We start from the raw sequence: 20,466 nt of genomic DNA, 5'->3' as shown, positions 1-20,466 counted from the left end.
TGTACTGAGGTAGAGGGAAGGCACAATATTTTTTTCCTTTTTAAGTATTCGAAAAACTGTTTGAGAAAGTCAAAGGTGTAAGATAGTTTTCTGGAAAAGTGAAAGGTAGAGAGGAGTTTGGATTTGTAAAGTGATGTATTTGTAAGTTTGTTGAAGAGTGAGGATCATCTTAAGTATGGTGATGACCGGCAGCTTTAATTGCTTAAATCAAGGAAATGCATGGATTTAAATGTTAATTACTGGAAGTCCATTTGTTAGAGGGTTGAACACAGTCACAGCATTTGAATGCAGGGTTTGGGGGGATTCTGATTTATTTCTATTACCCCTTTTAATTTTTTATTTTTTGAGGGAAGTAATGGAATTCAGGTCATGTTCTAATTGGACATCTTTTTATTAAAACCTTGTGAACCTGTCTGACTTGCACTGAAATTCTCAGTGGTCTGCGTGCTTTGTTCTGTCAACATTTTTGTTAGCTACCCTCTCGAAACTGTTTCGTAGTATTTGTTGGCCTTCTGTCCGCTTCCCAAGTTGTCTTCTATCTGCAGTCAAAGTACCAGGTGTTTTGTTTTTGTTTCTTCTTTATTTTTAATATTTTAATTTGTTTGCTTGGTTTGTTTCATGTTAATTATAAAAGTAAATTTTGTTACTGTTGAATTTTAAAACTTCTGCAGAAAGCATTATTTACCAGAACTTGTATCAAAGACATTTTCTGGGGTATTTTTTTCAAATTGGAATTTTTGGGGTATTAAGAATGATGAGGATGTTAGTCATTAACTGTGAAATAGTTTAACAGACTTTAACAGTTTTACTTTTTCGTGTGAGTGATATGTGCATGCTCATATCACAGTCATGGTAAAGCATTAATGAGATTATGCGAATTATCCTATTATTATACACATGTGTTCTTAATAGGTTAACAGTTGTTTTTCCAGTATAGATAATGAACTTGCCCTAATCCTCTGCATTCTTCCACTGGGAAGCATGCATACAATATGACTAACCAAGGTTAAGAATACTATTGCTGCCCCCATTACCAAAAACAGTCATTGGTGCCCTTGTAAAAATCGATGCCTTTGTTTTTATTTTATTATCAGAATGCTTTCTCTAACAGAGCGAACCAGTTTTAGGTAAGGATAGAGTGTTAGTTCTGTTACTGTTAGTTCTGTCGCTAACTGGGATGTTAACTAGTTTTCTTATTTATCTACTGGATATATGTACTGATATAACAAATACTGAGTTACTCTGTCCCCTTCAAGGAGTTAAAATATGGAAGCTCAGTGTATGGATGGGTGAGACAATAACAGTCACATTCTGACTTGTGGGGACACCAATTTCACATTTACTTTCTAAAAAGCCTTTTTGTTTTAAAGTGTTTTTCAGTTTTTTTCCAGAATTGTACAAAACAAAACTACAACCAGAGACTCCGTAATCTCCCCCCACCCCACAGCAGATGTTCATGGCTTGTGCAGAGCCTGGGGTTTCCACGGAGAGTCTCAGGGATAGCCTCCTTTTTTGCCAGGAGAATCAGATATTTAGCACACTGCCGAAACCTCTCCACATTACTGCGCCTTGCAGGATGTAAAAGCAGGCATGGCTCAGAGATCTGTCGCTCTTGCTTTAATCTAAACAGCTCCATTCGTTTTTTTATTGTGTTTTTAATTTGATGGGGGGGTTTGTATTATGTGTTGGAATATTATGTAATATTTTGTTTGACGAAAATGTTCTGTTGATAAAATTTAGTGTAAAAATCACTATTCTGTAAACTAATATCCACGTACTTTGGTTCCCAAATTCTAGTGCATGGTGAAATAAGGACAAGGTAGAGAACTTCTCATAAAATGAAATTGATTCTTTTGTAGAATTCTTGAATAGATCTATTTTTTTTTCTATTTGGGCATGGGTGTTTTGCCATTATTGCATATAGAAATATTTATTTTAATATCCTTAATTGTGTAAAATGTTGACAAGCCTTTCTCAGTTCCCCAATTTTACTTTCAAAATTTTATCAGTTAAGAAATATAAAGGTTTGGGACCCACCAGAACATGTGAAAACAATCTAGAACAGGTCCTCCTGAAAGCAATCTGTTAGTTACTGAATCTGTTCTGCTGCTGTGCTGACCTGTGTTCTGGAGCTGAGGTTCAGGACCATTTTATTTGTCTTCCAAGTACCTGAGGGATCCCACACATTCCAGTCAGGAAAGGCAGCCCTGTAAGGCAGTTCCTTCCATTTGAATCGCCCCAGGTGATTCTGGCCTTGCTCCACCTTTCACTCTGGAGATTCAGTGCCCCTGGGGATTAGGGAGGGACCTTCAAGGCAATAATCATGATCGAGGGCTGCTTCTGGTATAGCTCTACTGTCACAGAGGATTTAGAAAGCAAATCTCTTACTGTTTCTGTTGTAAATGCCTTGTCATTTTCAAGAAAATTGCATCAAATTTGTGGAATTTTCATGGCATTAATTGTTAGTAAACAGTAATTAGTAAAAGGAAGTGAGGCATTTGTTCAACAGTTTTGATAATAAGGAAGTTTAATTGTATTTCTCTTTGCTCTGATGTCCTTTTCATTTTGTCATAAATCTTTTTGTCATGGAGATTATCAGTATTTTTACTTAATTATTAGAGCCGTATTAGCATGTAATTCAAGTTGAGTGGTATTTTTACATTTTTATTGTGTTTTATTTAAATTATGTAAATTAGTTGCAGTAAGATGAATAAAGTGCTAGCTTTTTTGATACTGTACTGCAGTGATTTAAAAATCAAAGAACTCGTAACTGGTGATATTAAAGCATAATTTAATAGATTGAAATTGTATTTTAAATGCACTAGAGTGTTTTTCTTAGATTAACCCTAGACACACATAAGATATTAGCACTGGCAGTGGTTGAATATGAGTTGAGAAGCTTAGGTAAGTGTGTCTGTGTCAGCAGCACAGTTCATGAGGTGCACTATTGGTTTTAAAATGTATTTTGGACTATTAGATAATAAGACCTAAGTGCCACTAAGGTTGAATATTTTGTATGTGATAATAAGCCTTTATATCTTACATTTGGATAAAGACCAAAATGATTTTTAGAATAATTCTGTTTTGGCTTTTATCATAACCTAATAACACATTCATGATGGAGTTCAAAGGTACAAGTTTGTTCTAGGCAACAGAGGTTAAATAATAGTTTAAAAATTTTATGCAGATTGTTGAAAACCAGTATAATTTAAAATGAAATTTAATATTTCATTTGGATGACTGGAATAGCATTTTGTCATAATTGTCACAGGAGCAGAAATGTTACATGGACCTACCACTGGAGTGCATTTCAACATGGATTGCCAAAGGCTGTGATGCCAGAGTTGATCTTAACTGATTGCCTAGTGCATTTATCCTAACATTTTTTATGTTCAGACCCATATTTATGCTATTTCCAGAACTGATGTAGTCTCAAATTATTACCCCACCATAAAGGAGAAAGTGAAAAAAAACACTTACTAGTTATCAGACACTAAGCATTTCATCAATACACATTTTGACTCATCTTATACTGATAACAATAGGAGGTAGATGCTCTTAGTCCTATTTAGCAGATAAGGAAACTGAAGCACTGAGAGTTAAAATGATTTACTTGAGGCTGTGAGCTAATAAATGGTGGAACTAGGAATCTAATCTGAGTAGTCTGAGGGAACAAAAATCATTCTTAATTTATTATCCCTTTGAAGTAAGAAATCCCACTTCTTTGTTACTAGTTCAGGCAATAAAATAATGTAGACCTTTAGGGGAAAAGAGTCTTAGGTAGAGTTTTGTGAGCAATTGTAATTTAAAACATTGTCCCGTACTTTTAACCCTTTCTGACTAAACTTACATATTTTTCCCCTAAACCTGCAGGAATATCGAAAACAGAAAAAAAAGTGAAATTGGAAGAAAAAAGCTCAACTACATTTGGTATGAACAGAAAGTAATCTTTAAGCAAAAGGCTATAGATGGCTTGGCAGTGGGAGGACATAGTCTGTCCCTTACTTTTTACCTGTTAGTGCTCCTTTAGGTGTAAGTGATCATCTGTTTTAGTGTTTATTAGTGTTATTCGGCTCCAAATATGTGATTTCTTAAATACATATCTTGCAGTAGTATGTGTATTTTTTGTCAAGGGAGCCTAAGGCTTTCTCTGAGAACTTGATGTTTTTGAACATCTTTAAAACTATGACTGTTTAAAAATAAGCTGCCATTTAATATTGTTGAAACTTAGAGAATGGATGGTAAATTAAAATAGCCTTTTTTTTCAGCCTTTTTTATTTTTTTACTTACTTTATAAAAAGTTACTAAGTTTTCTGCTGTCTTTTCTGTCTTCTGTGCTATAATGACTAAAAGTTTTTCTGCTATCTTTTCTGTCTTCTGTGCTATAATGACTAAAAGTTTTGGAATGATGGATAATAGTCTTAAGTATTCTACAGATTAGCTACCTGGAGCTTGAGTTACTGAAAGTTGGTTTAATATGGTTGATAAGTTATGGGCTAAACCTTTCTGAGTTGGAACAATAGTTGAATATATGTGATGAATTAATTTTAAATAAAATACTCTAGGAAACTGTTTTAACATCTGTTCATTTTCTTTAAAGTGCATATGATTGGGAAAAAGGAATATTTTAAAATTTGGGGACAAAATTTAGTTTAATGAAATAAGTTTTTTTCTTTGCTTTTTATTTTCATTCTTGTATACACTGGGAAAGTATTGAAAGACTGAAGGAATTATTTGTGGAAATGATTTAGTTTTTTTGTTTTTCCAAAGAAAAAAAAAGTTCAAGTTTTTTTGTTTTTTATTTTTTAAGCTTCTAGTATATTTTCTCATTAAATTTTGTGTGGAAATGCTGAGTCTCCTCAGTCAGGTCTTTCTTAAGTTATGGAGTTTATTTCTTGCCACATCAGGAAACTGAGTTATATTACTCATTTAAAGATTTTAACTACTGTCTGTGTTAACTTTAAGGTGTCAGGAGTTGGGATTTCTCAACACTGCTAATGAAGATCCCCTCTTATAGCCCAATAAGCTAATCAGGAGTTCCAGACTCATGACAGGAACAGTTTAATTGAATCCATCCACTCTGGGCAGGTGACTGGAATAGCTGATTAAAACATAAATGCTGCTTTTAGGTTAACCACAGAGGAACAACTCAGGATCAGTCATGATTACTAACTTACTCACTTTGGTCATTTAGGTAAGAGAAAAGAAAAGGATAAAGAAAGAAAAGAGAAGAGGGACAAAGATCACTACAAACCAAAGCAGAAGAAGAAGAAGAAAAAGAAAAAGAAATCTAAGCAGCATGGTAAGTACAGTCCTCCCTCAGTATCCGGTTGGTGGGGGGGGGGAATTGGTTCCAGGACCCCCAGCGGGTACCAAAATCCACTGATGCCCAAGTTTCTTATATCAAATGGCATGGTATATTCGGCCCTTCATACCTGTGGTTCCATATCCTTGGAAATTGAAAATTGATCTGCAGTTGGTTAAATCCCCAGTCACAGAACTTGTGGATACAGAGGACTGACTGTATGCTAAAATGGTGATTCCCATTTTTAAAAATTCTAAGATGCTTTCAACTGTCCTTTTCTACCAAAATGATGGTAGGACAGTATTCCCATGTTCTTGACAGCTGAGAAGTTCCTGTAGTAGCTTTCCCTTGTCTTGCTAATTTTGAAAATATGCAGCTCTGTTTTACTACAGTCTGTAAGTTAAGTGGTTTGTAAATTAATCACTGCAACTGATAAGAGTCTTTCATTGCCAGTGTTGTGGTGGACTGGATACCCTGACCAAGTACCCTTCTGTGTACTGAAGGAATTATTCTCAATCTAGAATCTTATAGTCCCTTGAATTAGCTTTCAAAAATGAGGGAAAACATTTTTAGAAAAACCTGGAAAAAACCAAATTATTTTTCTATCAATAGCCTGTCTGTAAAGGATGTCCTTTTAGATAGTCATTAAAGCAAAAATCATTCCTGGAGATAGGAGGTTACCATATAATGATAAAGGTTCAGTTCACTTTATATCTTTCTAGATATACAATTTCTAAATTTCATCACTGAGTAGCATCCTCATATCTTTCTTAGTAATTAATAAATTAACAAAACTCAAAAGTATCTGTAAGGATACTAAGAAAGATGGCAGCTGCACAGTTGATCTAATAGACCTGTCCAGGACACTGAACTCAGCAGCTGCAGAGTAGACAGTTTTATCAAACAGACACGAACATTTATTAAAATTGACCGTGGGATGCAGCTTCAAGCAAACCTCAACACATTTTAAAGGTATTATAGTTAACTAAAATCAGTATTGAAAAGACAGAAAGTCCCATATGTTCAGAAATCAAGCAAAATATTTTTATAGAATTCATGGATGAAAGCACAGTACCAAAGGGAAAGTAAGATGTTAAGAAAGTGACAGGTGATGAAAATGTTATATATGTGTCAAAACTTCAGAATGTGGTTAAAATGGCACTTAGAAGAAGAATATCAATTGGTATACATGCTTATATTAGAAAAGAAGGCTGAAAATCAGCTAAGTCTCGAGCTTAAGAAGTTAGAAAAGAAAAAGTCCAAAAAAAGTAGAAGTGAATATGAATAATAAACATATGAGCAGGAATTAATAAACTAAAAAGAAATGGTAGGAAGAAATGAAAAATGCCAAAATTAATTTTTTTGTAAAAAACGAATAAGATCAACAAACCTCTGGGAAGGCTGTTAAGAAAAAAAAGACAAAATGTACAAATAAATGATATTAAGAATAAAGAGAACGTAAAACGTACAGATAAACGATATTAAGAATAAAGAGAACATAACTACAGATGCTCCAGACATAAAAATAAGATAATGTACACAACTTTATGCCAGTGAACTTGAGAGGTTATTTGAAGGTATGGGCAATTGCCAGAAACCAAACTTATTCAAGAAGGTAGAAACCTGAATGGTCTTCAAACCTTGAAAGAAATTTAATCAGCATTTTAAAATCTTTTCACGAAGAAAGATGTCCTGGTCCAACAAGTTTTGCTGTCAAGTTCTACCAAACATTAAAGGAGCAGATTATTCCAAACTTACATAAATCATTTTAGAATTTAGAAAAAGAGGGTGCACTCCTGTAGTGGGATGAATTGTGAACGCCGCAAGTAGATGTGCAACTCCTGACCCCCATACCTGTGAACGTGACTGCGTTCGGGAATAGGATCTTTGCTGATATGATTAAGATTGAGGTCATCTGGGTTTTGGAGTGGACCCTAAAGCCAATGACTGGTGTCTTATAAGAGAAAGGAGAGGGGGATTTGAGACACAGGGGAGAAGCCTGTGCAAACACATAGGAAGTGATTGGAGTGATGCAGTTCCAAGCCAAGGAGCTTGAGCCACCAAAAGCTGCAAGAGGCAAGGAAGAATTTGCCCCTAGAGACTTCAGAGGGAGATGGCCCTGCTGAGACCTAATTTTGGACTTCTGGCCCCCAGAACTGAGAGAGAATAAATTTCTATTGTTTCAATCCACCAAATTTGTGGTAATTTGTTGGGGCAGCCCTAGGAAACTAATACAACTCCAAATTCACTTTAGATGATTTAAATAACTTTGCTTTCTAAGTCAGAAGAGAATGGTATGGGAAAGGACAATCACGGGCTGTTCTTATTTATGGACAAAGATGCAAAACACATAAATAAATGTTATGGAATTAAATCTAGCAGTATATTTAAAAGTATGACCGCATAGGTTTGGAATGCAGAGTTGGTTTGACATTAGAAAATCAATTAATGAAATTCACCACAGTAACATTACAGTTTTGATAAATGTAGAAAAACCATTTGATACATCCATGTGTACTTATGTTTGAAAAACAAAATACTATGAATAGCAGATTATAAAACTTTATTTAGAAACGTAAAGAAGGCCTAAACAAATGGGAAATAATTCATGTTCATGGGGTTGTAGATTCGCTATAGATGTCACTTCAAATAAATCTATAGGTTCATTGCTGATTCTGAAACTTAATATGGAAGAGTAAAGAGCCAAAAATAACACAGTCACTCTTGAAGAAGAATAAGGAGAAGAATTACTGTTCAGTTATAGTTATTACAACAGTGAGGTAGTTCGAAAGAATAGATTTATTAAGAACAGGATAATCCAAAGCAGACTCATACATATTTCAAAACTTGGTTTATTCAAAGCTGGCATTTTAGCTTAACAGGTAAGGGATGAACTTTTCAGTAATTGGTATTATAACAATTTATAATCCATATGGTGAAGAAGAATGAAACTGGACTCCACCTTACACCGTACACAAAAATCAATTCCAGGTTGGTTAAATACTTAGTATGTGAAAGACAAAACTATAGAACTTCGAAAGTATAGGAAAACATCTTTATGATCTTTGGGCAGAGATTTCTAAACAAAAAATGCTAACCTGAAACGAAAAGGTTGAAAATGTGATTAGACTGAAATGAACTTTGGTTCATCACAAGCATTATAAAGAGAGTGAAAACATAGCACAAACCATAAGAAGATACTGGCAATGCAAGTACCTGACAAAGCATTAGTATTCAAAATATATTTCATACCCTTACAGTTCAAAAAGGAAAAGAAAACCCAGTATGAAAATGGACAAAAGATTTCAATAGGTATTTCACAGAAGTGGAAACCTGAAAATGATAAAATGATTATATAATACAGTGCTCACTCTTATGAGAAGCTGCATAATGCAGTTTTCAGAACCTGGTGAAATCTATTTCCTATCTGCCACGTGGGCAGAAATTACAAGGTGGATGATGTCAGATGTTGCTGAGGAGATGGAGACAGCTGTACAACTGCTATGGAAAAGCAGTGATGCTTTTCTGATGAGAGTAGAGTTGACGATGTGCTTACCACGTGACCTCAGATTCCTAACTAAACTCACACGGTAGGTACATCGGGAGACATATACAAGAATGTTTACAGCAGCACTGGCATCGGCCCAGGTGTCCACCTGTCCATTCAGTGGACTCCGTATCACTATGTAAATAAATGGATTATACCCACTGGAATCTCATCAACAAAATGGTTAAGCTAAAAATCAAGTCACTGAATTGGTTCAAGATGGCAGAGTAGAAGGACGTGCTCTCACTCCCTCGTGCGAGAGCACCGGAGTCACAACTAACTGCTGAACAGCCATCGGCAGGAAGACACTGGAACTCACCAGAAAAGATACGCCACATGCAAAGACAAAGGAGAAGCCAAAATGAGACGGTAGGAGGGGTGCAATCACAATAAAATCAAATCCCATAACTGCTGGGTTGGTGACTCACAAACTGGAGGACACTTATACCACAGAAGTCCACCCACCGGAGTGAAGGTTCTGAGCCCCACATCAGGCTTCCCAACCTGGGGGTCCGGCAACGGGAGGAGGAATTCCTAGAGAATCAGACTTTGAAAGCTAGCGGGATTTGATTGCAGGACTTTGACAGGACTGGGGAAAACAGAGACTCTACTCTTGGAGGGCACACACAAAGTAGTGTGTGCATCGGGAGCAGTGACCCCAGGGGAGACTGAACCAGACCTACCTGCTAGTGTTGGAGGTTCTCCTGCAGAGGCGGGGGGTGGCTGTGTCTCACCGTGAGGACAAGGACACTGGAAGCAGAAGTTCTGGGAAGTACTCCTTGGCGTGACTCCTCCCAGAGTACGCCATTAGCCCCATCAAAGAGCCTGGGTAGGTTCCAGTGTTGGGTCGCCTCAGGCCAAACAACCAGCAGGGAGGGAACCCAGCCCCACCCATCAGCAGACAAGTGGATTAAAGTTTTACTGAGCTCTGCCCACCAGAGCAACAGCCAGCTCTACCCACCACCAGTCCCTCCCATCAGGAAACTTGCACAAGCCTATTTTTTTTTTTTTAAGCTAATTTTTATTTATTTATTTATGGCTGTGTTGGGTCTTCATTTCTGTGCGAGGGCTTTCTCTAGTTGTGGCAAGTGGGGGCCACTGTTCATCACGGTGCGTGGGCCTCTCACTATCGCGGCCTCTCTTGTTGCGGAGCACGGGCTCCAGACACGCAGGCTCAGCAATTGTGGCTCACGGGCCTAGCTGCTCCACGGCGTGTGGGATCTTCTCAGACTAGGGCTCGAACCCGTGTCCCCTGCATTGGCAGGCAGATTCTCAACCACTGCGCCACCAGGGAAGCCCACAAGCCTCTTAGATAGCCTCATCCACCAGAGGGCAGACAGCAGAAGCAAGAAGAACTACAGTCCTGCAGCCTGTGGAACAAGAACCACATTCACAGAAAGATAGACAAGAGGAAAAGGCAGGGGGCTATGTACCAGATGAAGGAACAAGATAAAACCCCAGAAAAACAACTACGTGAAGTGGAGATAGGCAACCTTCCAGAAAAAGAATTCAGAATAATGATAATGAAGATGATCCAGCACCTCGGAAAAAGAATAGAGGCAAAGATCGAGAAGATGCAAGAAATGTTTAACAAAGACTTAGAAGAATTAAAGGACAAACAAACAGATGAACAATAAAATAACTGAAATGAAAAATTCACTAGAAGGAATCAATAGCAGAATAACTGAGGCAAAAGAATGGATAAGTGACCTGGAAGACAGAATGGTGGAATTCACTGCTGCAGAACAGAATAAAGAGAAAAGAATGAAAAGAAACGAAGACAGCCTAAGAGACCTCTGGGACAACATTAAACACAACAACATTTGCATTATAGGGGTCCCAGAAGGAGAAGAGAGAGAAAGGACCAGAGAAAATATTTGAAGAGATTACAGTTGACAACTTCCCAAACATGGGAAAGGAAATAGTCATGCATGTCCAGGAAGCGCAGAGAGTCCCATACAGAGTAAACCCAAGGAGAAACACGTGGAGACACATAGTAATCAAATTGGCAAAAATTTAAAGACAAAGAAAAATTATTGAAAGCAGCAAGGGAAAAACAACAAATAACATACAAGGGAACTCCCATAAGGTTAACAGCTGATTTCTCAGCAGAAACTCTACAAGCCAGAAGGGAGTGAGTGGCATGACATATTTAAAGTGATGAAAGGGAAGAACCTACAACCAAGATTACTCTACCTGGCAAGGATCTCATTCAGATTCGATGGAGAAATCAAAAGCTTTACAGACAAGCAAAAGCTAAGAGAATTCAGCACTACCAAACCAGCTCTACAACAAATGCTAAAGGAACTTCTCTAAGTGGGAAACACAAGAGAAGAAAAGAACATACAAACACAAACCCAAAACAATTAAGAAAATGGTCATAGGAACATGCATATCAATAATTACCTTAAATGTGAATGGATTAAATGCTCCAACCAAAAGACACAGGCTCGCTGAATAGATACAAAAACAAGACCCATATACATGCTGTCTACAAGAGACCCACTTCAGACCTAGGGACACATACAGACTGAAAGTGAGGGAATGGAAAAAGATATTCCATGCAAATGGAAATCAAAAGAACGCTGGAGCAGCAATACTCAGATAAAATAGACTTTAAAATAAAGAATGTTACAAGAGACAAGGAAGGACACTACATAATGATCAAGGGATCAATCCAAGGAGAAGATATAACAATTATAAATATATATGCAACCAACACAGGAGCACCTCAATACATAAGGCAACTGCTAACAGCTATAAAAGAGGAAATTGCCAGTAACACAATAATAGTGGGGGACTTTAACACCTCACTTACACCAATGGACAGATCATCCAAAATGAAAATAAATAAGGAAACAGAAGCTTTAAATGACACAATAGACCAGATAGATTTAATTGATATTTATAGGACATTCCATCCAAAAACAGCAGATTACACTTTCTTCTCCAGTGCACACAGAACATTCTCCAGGATAGATCACATCTTGGGTCACAGATCAAGCTTCAGTAAATTTAAGAAAATTGAAATCATATCAAGCATCTTTTCTGACCACAACGCTGTGAGATTAGAAATCAGTTACAGGGAAAAAAACGTAAAAACCACAAACATATGGAGGCTAAACAATACATTAGTAAATAACCAAGAGATCACTGAAGAAATAAAAGAGGAAATCAAAAAATACCTAGAGACAAATGACAATGAAAACACAACGATCCAAAACCTATGGGATGCAGCAAAAGCCGTTCTAAGAGGGAAGTTTATAGCATTACAAGCCTACTTCAAGAAACAAAAATCTCAAATAAACAATCTAACCTTATACCTAAAGGAACTAGAGAAAGAAGAGCAAACAAAACCCAAAGTTAGCAGAAGGGAAGAAATCATAAAGATCAGAGGAGAAATAAATGAAATAGAAACAAAGAAAACAGTAGCAAAGATCAATAAAATTAAAAGCTGGTTCTTCGAGAAGATAAACAGAATTGATAAACCATTAGCCAGACTCATCAAGAAAAAGAGGGAGAAGACTCAATAAAGTCAGAATGAAAAAGGAGAAGTTACAACAGACACCGCAGAAATACAAAGCATCCTAAGAGACTACTGCAAGCAGCTCTATGCCAATAAAATGGACAACCTGGAAGAAATGGACAAATTCTTAGAAAGGTATAACCTTACAAGAGTGAACCAGGAAGAAATAGAAAATATGAACAGACCAATCACAAGTAATGAAATTGAAACTGTGATTAAAAATCTTCCAACATACAAAAGTCCAGGACCAGATGGCTTCACAGGCGAATTCTATCAAACATTTAGAGAAGAGCTAACACCCATCCTTCTCAAACTGTTCCAAAAAATTGCAGAGGAAGGAGCACTCCCAAACTCATTCTATGAGGCCACCATCACCCTGATACCAAAACCAGACAAAGATACTACAAAAAAAGAAAATTGCAGACCAGTATCACTGATGAATACAGATGCAAAAATCCTCAACAGAATACTAGCAAACAGAATCCAGCAACACATTAAAAGGATCATACACCATGATCAAGTGGGATTTATCCCAGGGATGCAAGGATTCTTCAATATATGCAAATCAATCAATGTGATACACCATATTCACAAATTGAAGAATTAAAAACCATATGATGATCTCAATAGATGGAGAAAAAGCTTTTGACAAAATTCTACACCCATTTATGATAAAACCTCTCCAGAAAGTGGGCATAGAGGGAACCTACCTCAACATAATAAAGGCCATATATGACAGACCCACAGCAAACATCATTCTCAATGGTGAAAAACTGAAAGCATTTCCTCTAAGATCAGGAACAAGACAAGGATGTGCACTCTCACCATTATTCTACATAGTTTTGGAAGTCCTAGCCACGGCAATCAGAGAAGGAAAAGAAATAAAAACAATACAAACTGGAAAAGAAGAAGTAAAACTGTCACTGTTTGCAGATGACATGATACTATACATAGAGAATCCTAAAGATGCCACCAGAAAACTACTAGAGCTAATCAAGGAATTTGGCAAAGTAGCAGGATACAAAATTAATGCACATAAATCTCTTGCATTCCTATACACTAATGATGAAAAATCTGAAAGAGAAATTAAGGACACACTCCCATTTCCCATTGCAACAAAAAGAATAAAATACCTAGGAATAAACCTACCTAGGGAGACAAAAGACCAGTATGCAGAAAACTATAAGACACTGATGAAAGAAATTAAAGATGATACCAGCACATGGAGAGATATACCATGTTCTTGGATTGGAAGTATCAATATTGTGAAAATGACTATACTACCCAAAGCAATCTACAGATTCAATGCAATCCCTATCAAATTACCAATGGCATTTTTTACAGAACTAGAACAAAAAAGTCTTAAAATTTGTATGGAGACACAGAAGATCCTGAATAGCCAAAGCAGTCTTGAGGGAAAAAAACGGAGCTGGAGGAATCAGACTCCCTGACTTTAGACTATACTACAAAGCTACAGTAATCAAGACAATATAGTACTGGCACAAAAACAGAAATATAGGTCAATGGAACAGGATAGAAAGCCCAGAGATAAACCCACGTACATATGGTCACCTTATCTTTGATAAAGGAGACAAGAATATACAATGGAGAAAAGACAGTCTCTTCAATAAGTGGTGCTGGGAAAACTGGACAGCTACATGTAAAAGAATGAAATTAGAACACTCCCTAACACCATGCACAAAAATAAACTCAAAATGGATTTAGAGACCTAAATGTAAGACTGGGCACTACAAAACTCTTAGAGGAAAACATAGGAAGAACACTCTTTGACCTAAATCATAGCAAGATCTTTTTTGATCCACCTCCTAGAGTAATGGAAATAAAATCAAAAATAAACAAATGGGACCTAATGAAACTTAAAAGCTTTTGCAAAGCAAAGGACACTACAAACAAGATGAAAAGACAATCCTCAGAATGGGAGAAAATATTTGCAAACGAATCAACTGACAAAGGATTAATCTCCAAAATGCACAAGTAGCTCATGCAGCTCAATATCAAAAAAACAAAGAACCCAATCCAATAATGGGCAGAAGACCTAAACAAACATTTCTCCAAAGAAGATATACAGATTGCCAACAAACACATGAAAGGATGCTCAACATCACTAATCATTAGAGAAATGTAAATCAAAACTACAGTGAGGTATCACCTCACACGGGTCAGAATGGTCATCATCAGAAAATCTACAAACAATAAATGCTGGAGAGGATGTGGAGAAAAGGGAACCCTCTGGCACTGTTGGTGGGAATGTAAGTTGATACAGCCACTATGGAGAACAGTATGGAGGTTCCTTATAAAACTAAAAATGGAATTACCATATGACCCAGCAATCCCACTACTGGGCATATACCCAGGGAAAACCATAATTCAAAAAGGCACATGCACCCCAGTGTTCATTGCAGCACTATTTACAATAGCCAGGTCATGGAAGCAACCGAAATGCCCATCGACAGACAAATGGATAAAGAAGATGTGGTACGTTTACACAATGGAGTGTTACTCAGCCATAAAAAGGAATGAAATTGGATCATTTGTAGAGACGTGGGTGGATCTAGAGACTGTCATACAGAGTGAAGTAAGTCAGAGAAAAACAAATATCGTATGTTAACGCATGTATGTGGAACCTAGAAAAATGGTACAGATGAACTGGTTTGCAGGGTAGAAATTGAGACACAGATGTAGAGAACAAACGTATGGACACCAGGGGGGAAAGCGGCGGGGGGGCAGGGGGTGGTGGTGTGATGAATTGGGAGATTGGGATTGACATGTATACACTAATATGTATAAAATGGATAACTAAGAAGAATAAAGAAATAAATAAAAATCAAGTCACTGAAGAAAACGTACAGTAATATGATTTCATCTATGTAAAGATCAAAAATTTGTAAAACTAAACAGTATATCTTTTAGAGATTCAAATGTATGTAGCAAAAGCATGAAGGAAAGGAAGAGAATGATGAATAGAAATTTAGGATAGTGATTACCTCTGAGGTGGACGAAGGAAATTTATTAGTTCAAATTGGAAAGTGGCACAAAGGAAGCTTCAAAACTGACAATGATACCCTCTTAAATTTCATGATGAGTACCTAAGTATTTTGTAGTATTTATGTGCTTTATGTCATACCCATTTTTTCCCCGTATTCATCAAACACTTTAAAAGAAAAAACAGTTTTAAAAACTGTAAAGCCAACGAGGTAATTTCGGAGTTGGTAGTCACTTTTGGTAAATTCTTCAGATTTTAACTTTCTCTATAGGCCAAAAATAACATCTAATCTTTCCACAGGGTATGAAGTTTTTACATTTTCTAACTCTAAAGCTACCAAAGTAAATTTGAAGATATGGGATCAAAATGGGATTGAAAAACTTGAAACCACTTCCCAGAGAGTGTCTTGCACATCTCTGGACACTTCTGTGTCTGCACTGGTCCTCAGCCTGTCTCCTCCACCCGCCCTTCACAGATAGCTCTGTGGGATCCATGCTAGAGAGAACCTGACGTTAGGAGGCTCTGGAGCTCTGTAACCGGAAGCCATGAACCACAGATTGCCTTGTTTAGTGACTACCCTCCCGTGATTATGTATCACAATGCAGAAATGACAAGCTTCACACTGCAGACCAGACTGCCAGATGAACTCCCAGCTGAGCAGAGGCTGAGGGGATTTGGCTGCCTTGGGTATTCCAACAGAGACACTGAGGTGTCAGGGCAGGAAGGGCCAAGCTTTTTAAGTCACCTTACGTTGCATCGGCAAACAGGTCTCTTCCAATACTATAGCAGCAGATGCAGAATCCTGTGTACCAAAACACCTGTGAAAGTGGGGAAAAGATAACAGGGAGGGGCTGACAAAGAGCAAAGTAAGAAGTGGGCCATACCTGGTAGCAAAGTGAGGGGTAGTTATGAGAATGCAGGAAGTGGTAACTTGAAAGAAAGGAGAGTGATTAGGATTAATAAGTCTTAGAGAAAAAAGTGCAGAGAAAATTTGCACCTCAGAATTGTAACCCACCATTACCTATGGTAACCCTATTTATAAAGAGCCATTAAAAAAATAAACCTTTAAAAAATGTTTTAAAATCAGATCTATAAATGAAAATCTTAACTTTGAAAGTAGAGTCCTGGTAAATACTAAAGATGTACAGAAGCATTGCTCTTTGTACACAGCAGGTGTTGGGTTGAGTAATCACCAACATCTTTGCAATTGGTTATTACATTTGAGGAGATATTTTCTGGGCTATTTACATTTATCTTGGAAATGACACTTTTCCCCAGATGATTAAATTAGAAGAGTGTTCTTTAAACTGGAAATAGGGGGTTTTAAGTAACTTTGAAATTTCAAAGACATCTTAATTTTAAAGAATTCACATTATTACTACGTGAGGTTCCTAATAGAATATGTATTTTAGTCTGCAATTACTGCCATTGAGGAGTTTAAAAAAATCTTTCTTTTCATCACTCAATGTGATTTTGCATATCCTGCTGGTGCTTATTATGTACCAAACACTAAGCATTTTACATATACTAGTTCATTTAATCCCTGCATTAACCTCTTACGGTGGGGCCTGTTATCCCCATTTTATAAACAGTTAACTAAAACAGAAGAGATGAAGAGAGTTGTCCAAGCTCACATGGCCAGTAAGTGGAGAAAAGCAGATTGGAACCCAGGCAGTCTGGCTTCTGAGTCTTAATTTTAACTTTAACCATCATGCTGTGTTGTTAATCTTACCTCCATCCTTCCCTCCTTGTGTTTGTTGGCATACTAAGTCAGTAGTTATCTGTTTAAATGAAGTTATGGAAAGGAGTAATTGAATTAAGTAGTTCTTTATAATTATCCCATTAAAGAGTGGGTTGACATGTTTCGATTACCAGAATTAGTTTACATAATATAAAACTAACATTGTGTTCAATCTGTGTGTGTGAGAAATTGCCGTGTTGGATTCTATTTAAGAGTGACATCTTTGCCAGTCTTTAGCTTGTTATTTTGAGCAAATCTCGTCATCTCTTTGTCTTTCATGTATCTGTAAATATGAGAAAACTGAAGGCATACAGAGGTTTAAAAGAACTAGAATGAGAAATGCAAAGAGAATCCAAAGTATTGTATAGTAAAAACAAAGATTCCCTTCCAGGCACTTGTAAGCAAGCATATATGTTAAGAGTGGTAAAAAGCATGCATAAATATCTACTAAGAAAGTTATGATGTGTTTTGTGTGTGGTAAAAGCAGTACAAAAGTTCTATTTAGAGAAGCTTTATGTAGAAGATTACATTGCTCTAACCCTGAAACATAGCAGTAGACTTTTATTCATAATAGCCCGAGGGCATGGGAGTGGGGAATACAGGAGGGGTGTAGAATGCTAAGAAATTTTGTTCAGTTGCTAATATAACGTAAAGAGATTAAATGTCAGCCGTGTTTTATTTTTAACACCAGATTGAGATTTTTACCATTTTTATACTCAGCCAGTACTTCTGCTTTCACTTTTGCTGAGAGGGCATTATAGCATGTCACGGATAAAAGGGCAGCTTTTGAGAGCTGAGTGTGTGGGTTCAAATCCTGATTGCGACACTTAGAGCTTGGGTGACCTTTGGCAAGTTATTAAATTCTATAAACCTCAGTTTCCTCGCTTGTAAAAGGGTAATGATAGTTTCTACTCTGTAGATTTATTGTTAGGATGCCGTAAGATAATCGTTGTGAAGTATGGATACTGAACCCAGCGCCTGGCTAGCGTTTAATCAGTGCCCTTCACATTTCCATGCCTGTGCTTGAGTAGCATGGTGCTGGCAGCCCTGCAGTTTCTGCGAGGCTGTGAGAGGAGGCTCTGTAGGCTGACAGCACCAGCGTCATCTGGGAGTGGCCCCACTGCTGAGTGACGCAGGCGTGAGGCCCAGGAAGTGGTTTGAACAAGCTTTCCAGTGTGTGTACACGTTAAATGTTGAAATCCACTAGTGACGCTTTTTGTTGAAGAGTAAGGCTTCTGTAGTCAGGCTGTCTGGGCTCAAATGTTGGATCTGCCATTGATAGCTGTGTATTCTTGGGCAACTTAACCTTTTCTGCCTCTGTTTTTTCATTTGTAAAACAGCACTAACAGTTGTAGCTGCCTTATTGGATGGTTGTGAGGATTACGAGTTAGTGCACATAAAGCACTTAGAGTCCAGTTTGGCACATAGAGAGCTCTTGGTAAACGTGAGCTCTGCTGTGATATTTACGACGACCACTATATTAGTTTCCCATTGCTGCTGTCACAACTACATAACAGTGACTTAAAAACACACATTGAGTATCTTAAGGTTCTGAAGGTCAGAGGTCCAAAATGGGTCTCACTGGGCTAAAATCAGGGTGTCAGGACTGCACTCCTTTCTAGAGGCTCTAGGGGAAAATCCATTTTTTTGCCTTTTCCAGATTCCAGAGGCTGCCAAGTGTCCTGGCCCTTGTCCCACTCACATCTTCAAAGCCAGCAATGGTGGCTCGAGTCTTTTCTTACTTTACATCACTCTGGCACTGACTCTTTTGCCCCCTCTTTTACTTTTAGGGACCCTCGTGTTGATGCTAGGCCAACCCAGATAAGTCAGGATACTCTCTTATTTTAAGGTCAGCTGATTTCCAGCCTGATTCCATCAGCAACCTTAATTCCCCTTTGCCATGTAACCCAGCCTATTCACAAGTCTGGGGATTAGGCTGTGGACGTTTTAGGGGACCATTATTCTGCTTCCCACACTACCAGCTTCTGATGGATGATACTCGGTACCCACCAGCATTGGACTGCTCTTCTCTTGTGAACTTGTTTTTCCACTCTCTACCTTTCTTCAGCTTTTTCTACCTCTTACTTATTCCCTAATCTGCATCAGTTTACATCCTTCGCCTCATACTCAGTTGAGGAAATAGAAGCCATCAGATGAGCACTTGCTCATCTCTTATCTACCACATCTACATGCTTACCTGAATATATCAATCTTCTCCTTTGCCTCTACTGAAATGAAGAGACTGTCTGTCTTTCTCTTCTTAAAATCCTGGCATTTCTCACTGCCTGCCTCCCCACCCCCGGATTTTTAGATTTATGTGGACAATGTGTAGGATCTCCCGTCTTTAAAAAGCCCTCCTCTGAATCCGCATTTCTCCTCTGATTTCTCCACCTCCCATTTACACTACAGCTCCATCTCAGCATGCCAGTTTCAACACCTAGTTGTTCCAGCAGAAACCTGGAAATCGCCCTCGAAGGTAGCGTCTCAGCCCTCCATCTCCAGTCCACAGGTCACTGCACCTGCCTCTCAAATGTCGCCTCAGCTGCCTCTGAACTGCGTCCCCACCGCTACCTGTGCTCCCCGGACTCCTTCCTGCATTCCGCAGCGGAAAAATGGAACTGGATGTGTGTCACATCTTGCTTCTCCTTACAAACTTTGACTTCCTGTTGCTTTCAGGATGAAACTTAAAAACAAAAAAAAAACTAAAAAAAAAAATTAAAAAAAAAAAAACAAAAAAAAAAACAAAAAAACTTTAACCTGATCTGGCTGCGGTCACTCTAGCCTCGTTGCTCATCTCCCTCACTCAGTGTGCTCTGACCACGGTCTTGTAGTTTGTCAGACGCGCCAGGCATTCTGCTTCGTGGCCTCCGCATGTGCCTACACTCACACCCTCTCCTGTCTTTGCTTCCCCACCCCGCTCTGCTTATCCATCTTCATGACTCATTCTAAGCTGAGGAAGACAGAACTAATTTCTTTCAGGACCATTTAATTTAGTTCAGAGGTTTTCTGCTGAAGAATTTATTGATCAAATTATCACTATAATAATTGACATGCTAGACATCACGAGAGCCTCTTTTAAAAAAAAAAAGGTTAATTTCCATCTTGCACATCTTACTGCAGACATAGCTGTGATTATAATGAAGAGAAAATGAAGCTATAATCCTTTTTCACTTCTGGACTACTTAGTAAGAGTTTATGGATACCAGTTAGAACATGTGCTCCCTGCTATGTATATACTGCCTGGGGTGTATTTCCCAGGTGTTCTTGCCAAACCTCGTTCATCAGATGCATAATGATCTAGCTGTTCATGGATGAGAGGAGAAAGTGGTGGCATGATTGTTTA

General features: G+C 37.8%; 1 protein-coding gene across 1 annotated transcript in view; it reads left to right on the top strand.

The window, feature by feature from the left end:
* The window catches only part of PHF20L1 (PHD finger protein 20 like 1), an 80,808-nt gene that overhangs the window by 41,563 nt on the left and 18,779 nt on the right, over positions 1-20,466 (top strand). Inside the window, exons 13-14 of the mRNA XM_036829824.1 lie at positions 3,874-3,930; positions 5,195-5,302. Coding sequence (XP_036685719.1) covers positions 3,874-3,930; positions 5,195-5,302 — 165 coding nt within the window. The remainder of the gene's footprint in view (positions 1-3,873; positions 3,931-5,194; positions 5,303-20,466) is intronic.

The sequence above is a fragment of the Balaenoptera musculus genome, chromosome 17 (assembly GCF_009873245.2).
Source record: "Balaenoptera musculus isolate JJ_BM4_2016_0621 chromosome 17, mBalMus1.pri.v3, whole genome shotgun sequence".
NCBI classification, from domain to species: domain Eukaryota; kingdom Metazoa; phylum Chordata; class Mammalia; order Artiodactyla; family Balaenopteridae; genus Balaenoptera; species Balaenoptera musculus.
Note: the sequence above shows the minus strand (reverse complement) of the source record. Positions and strands in the feature narration are given on the sequence as shown.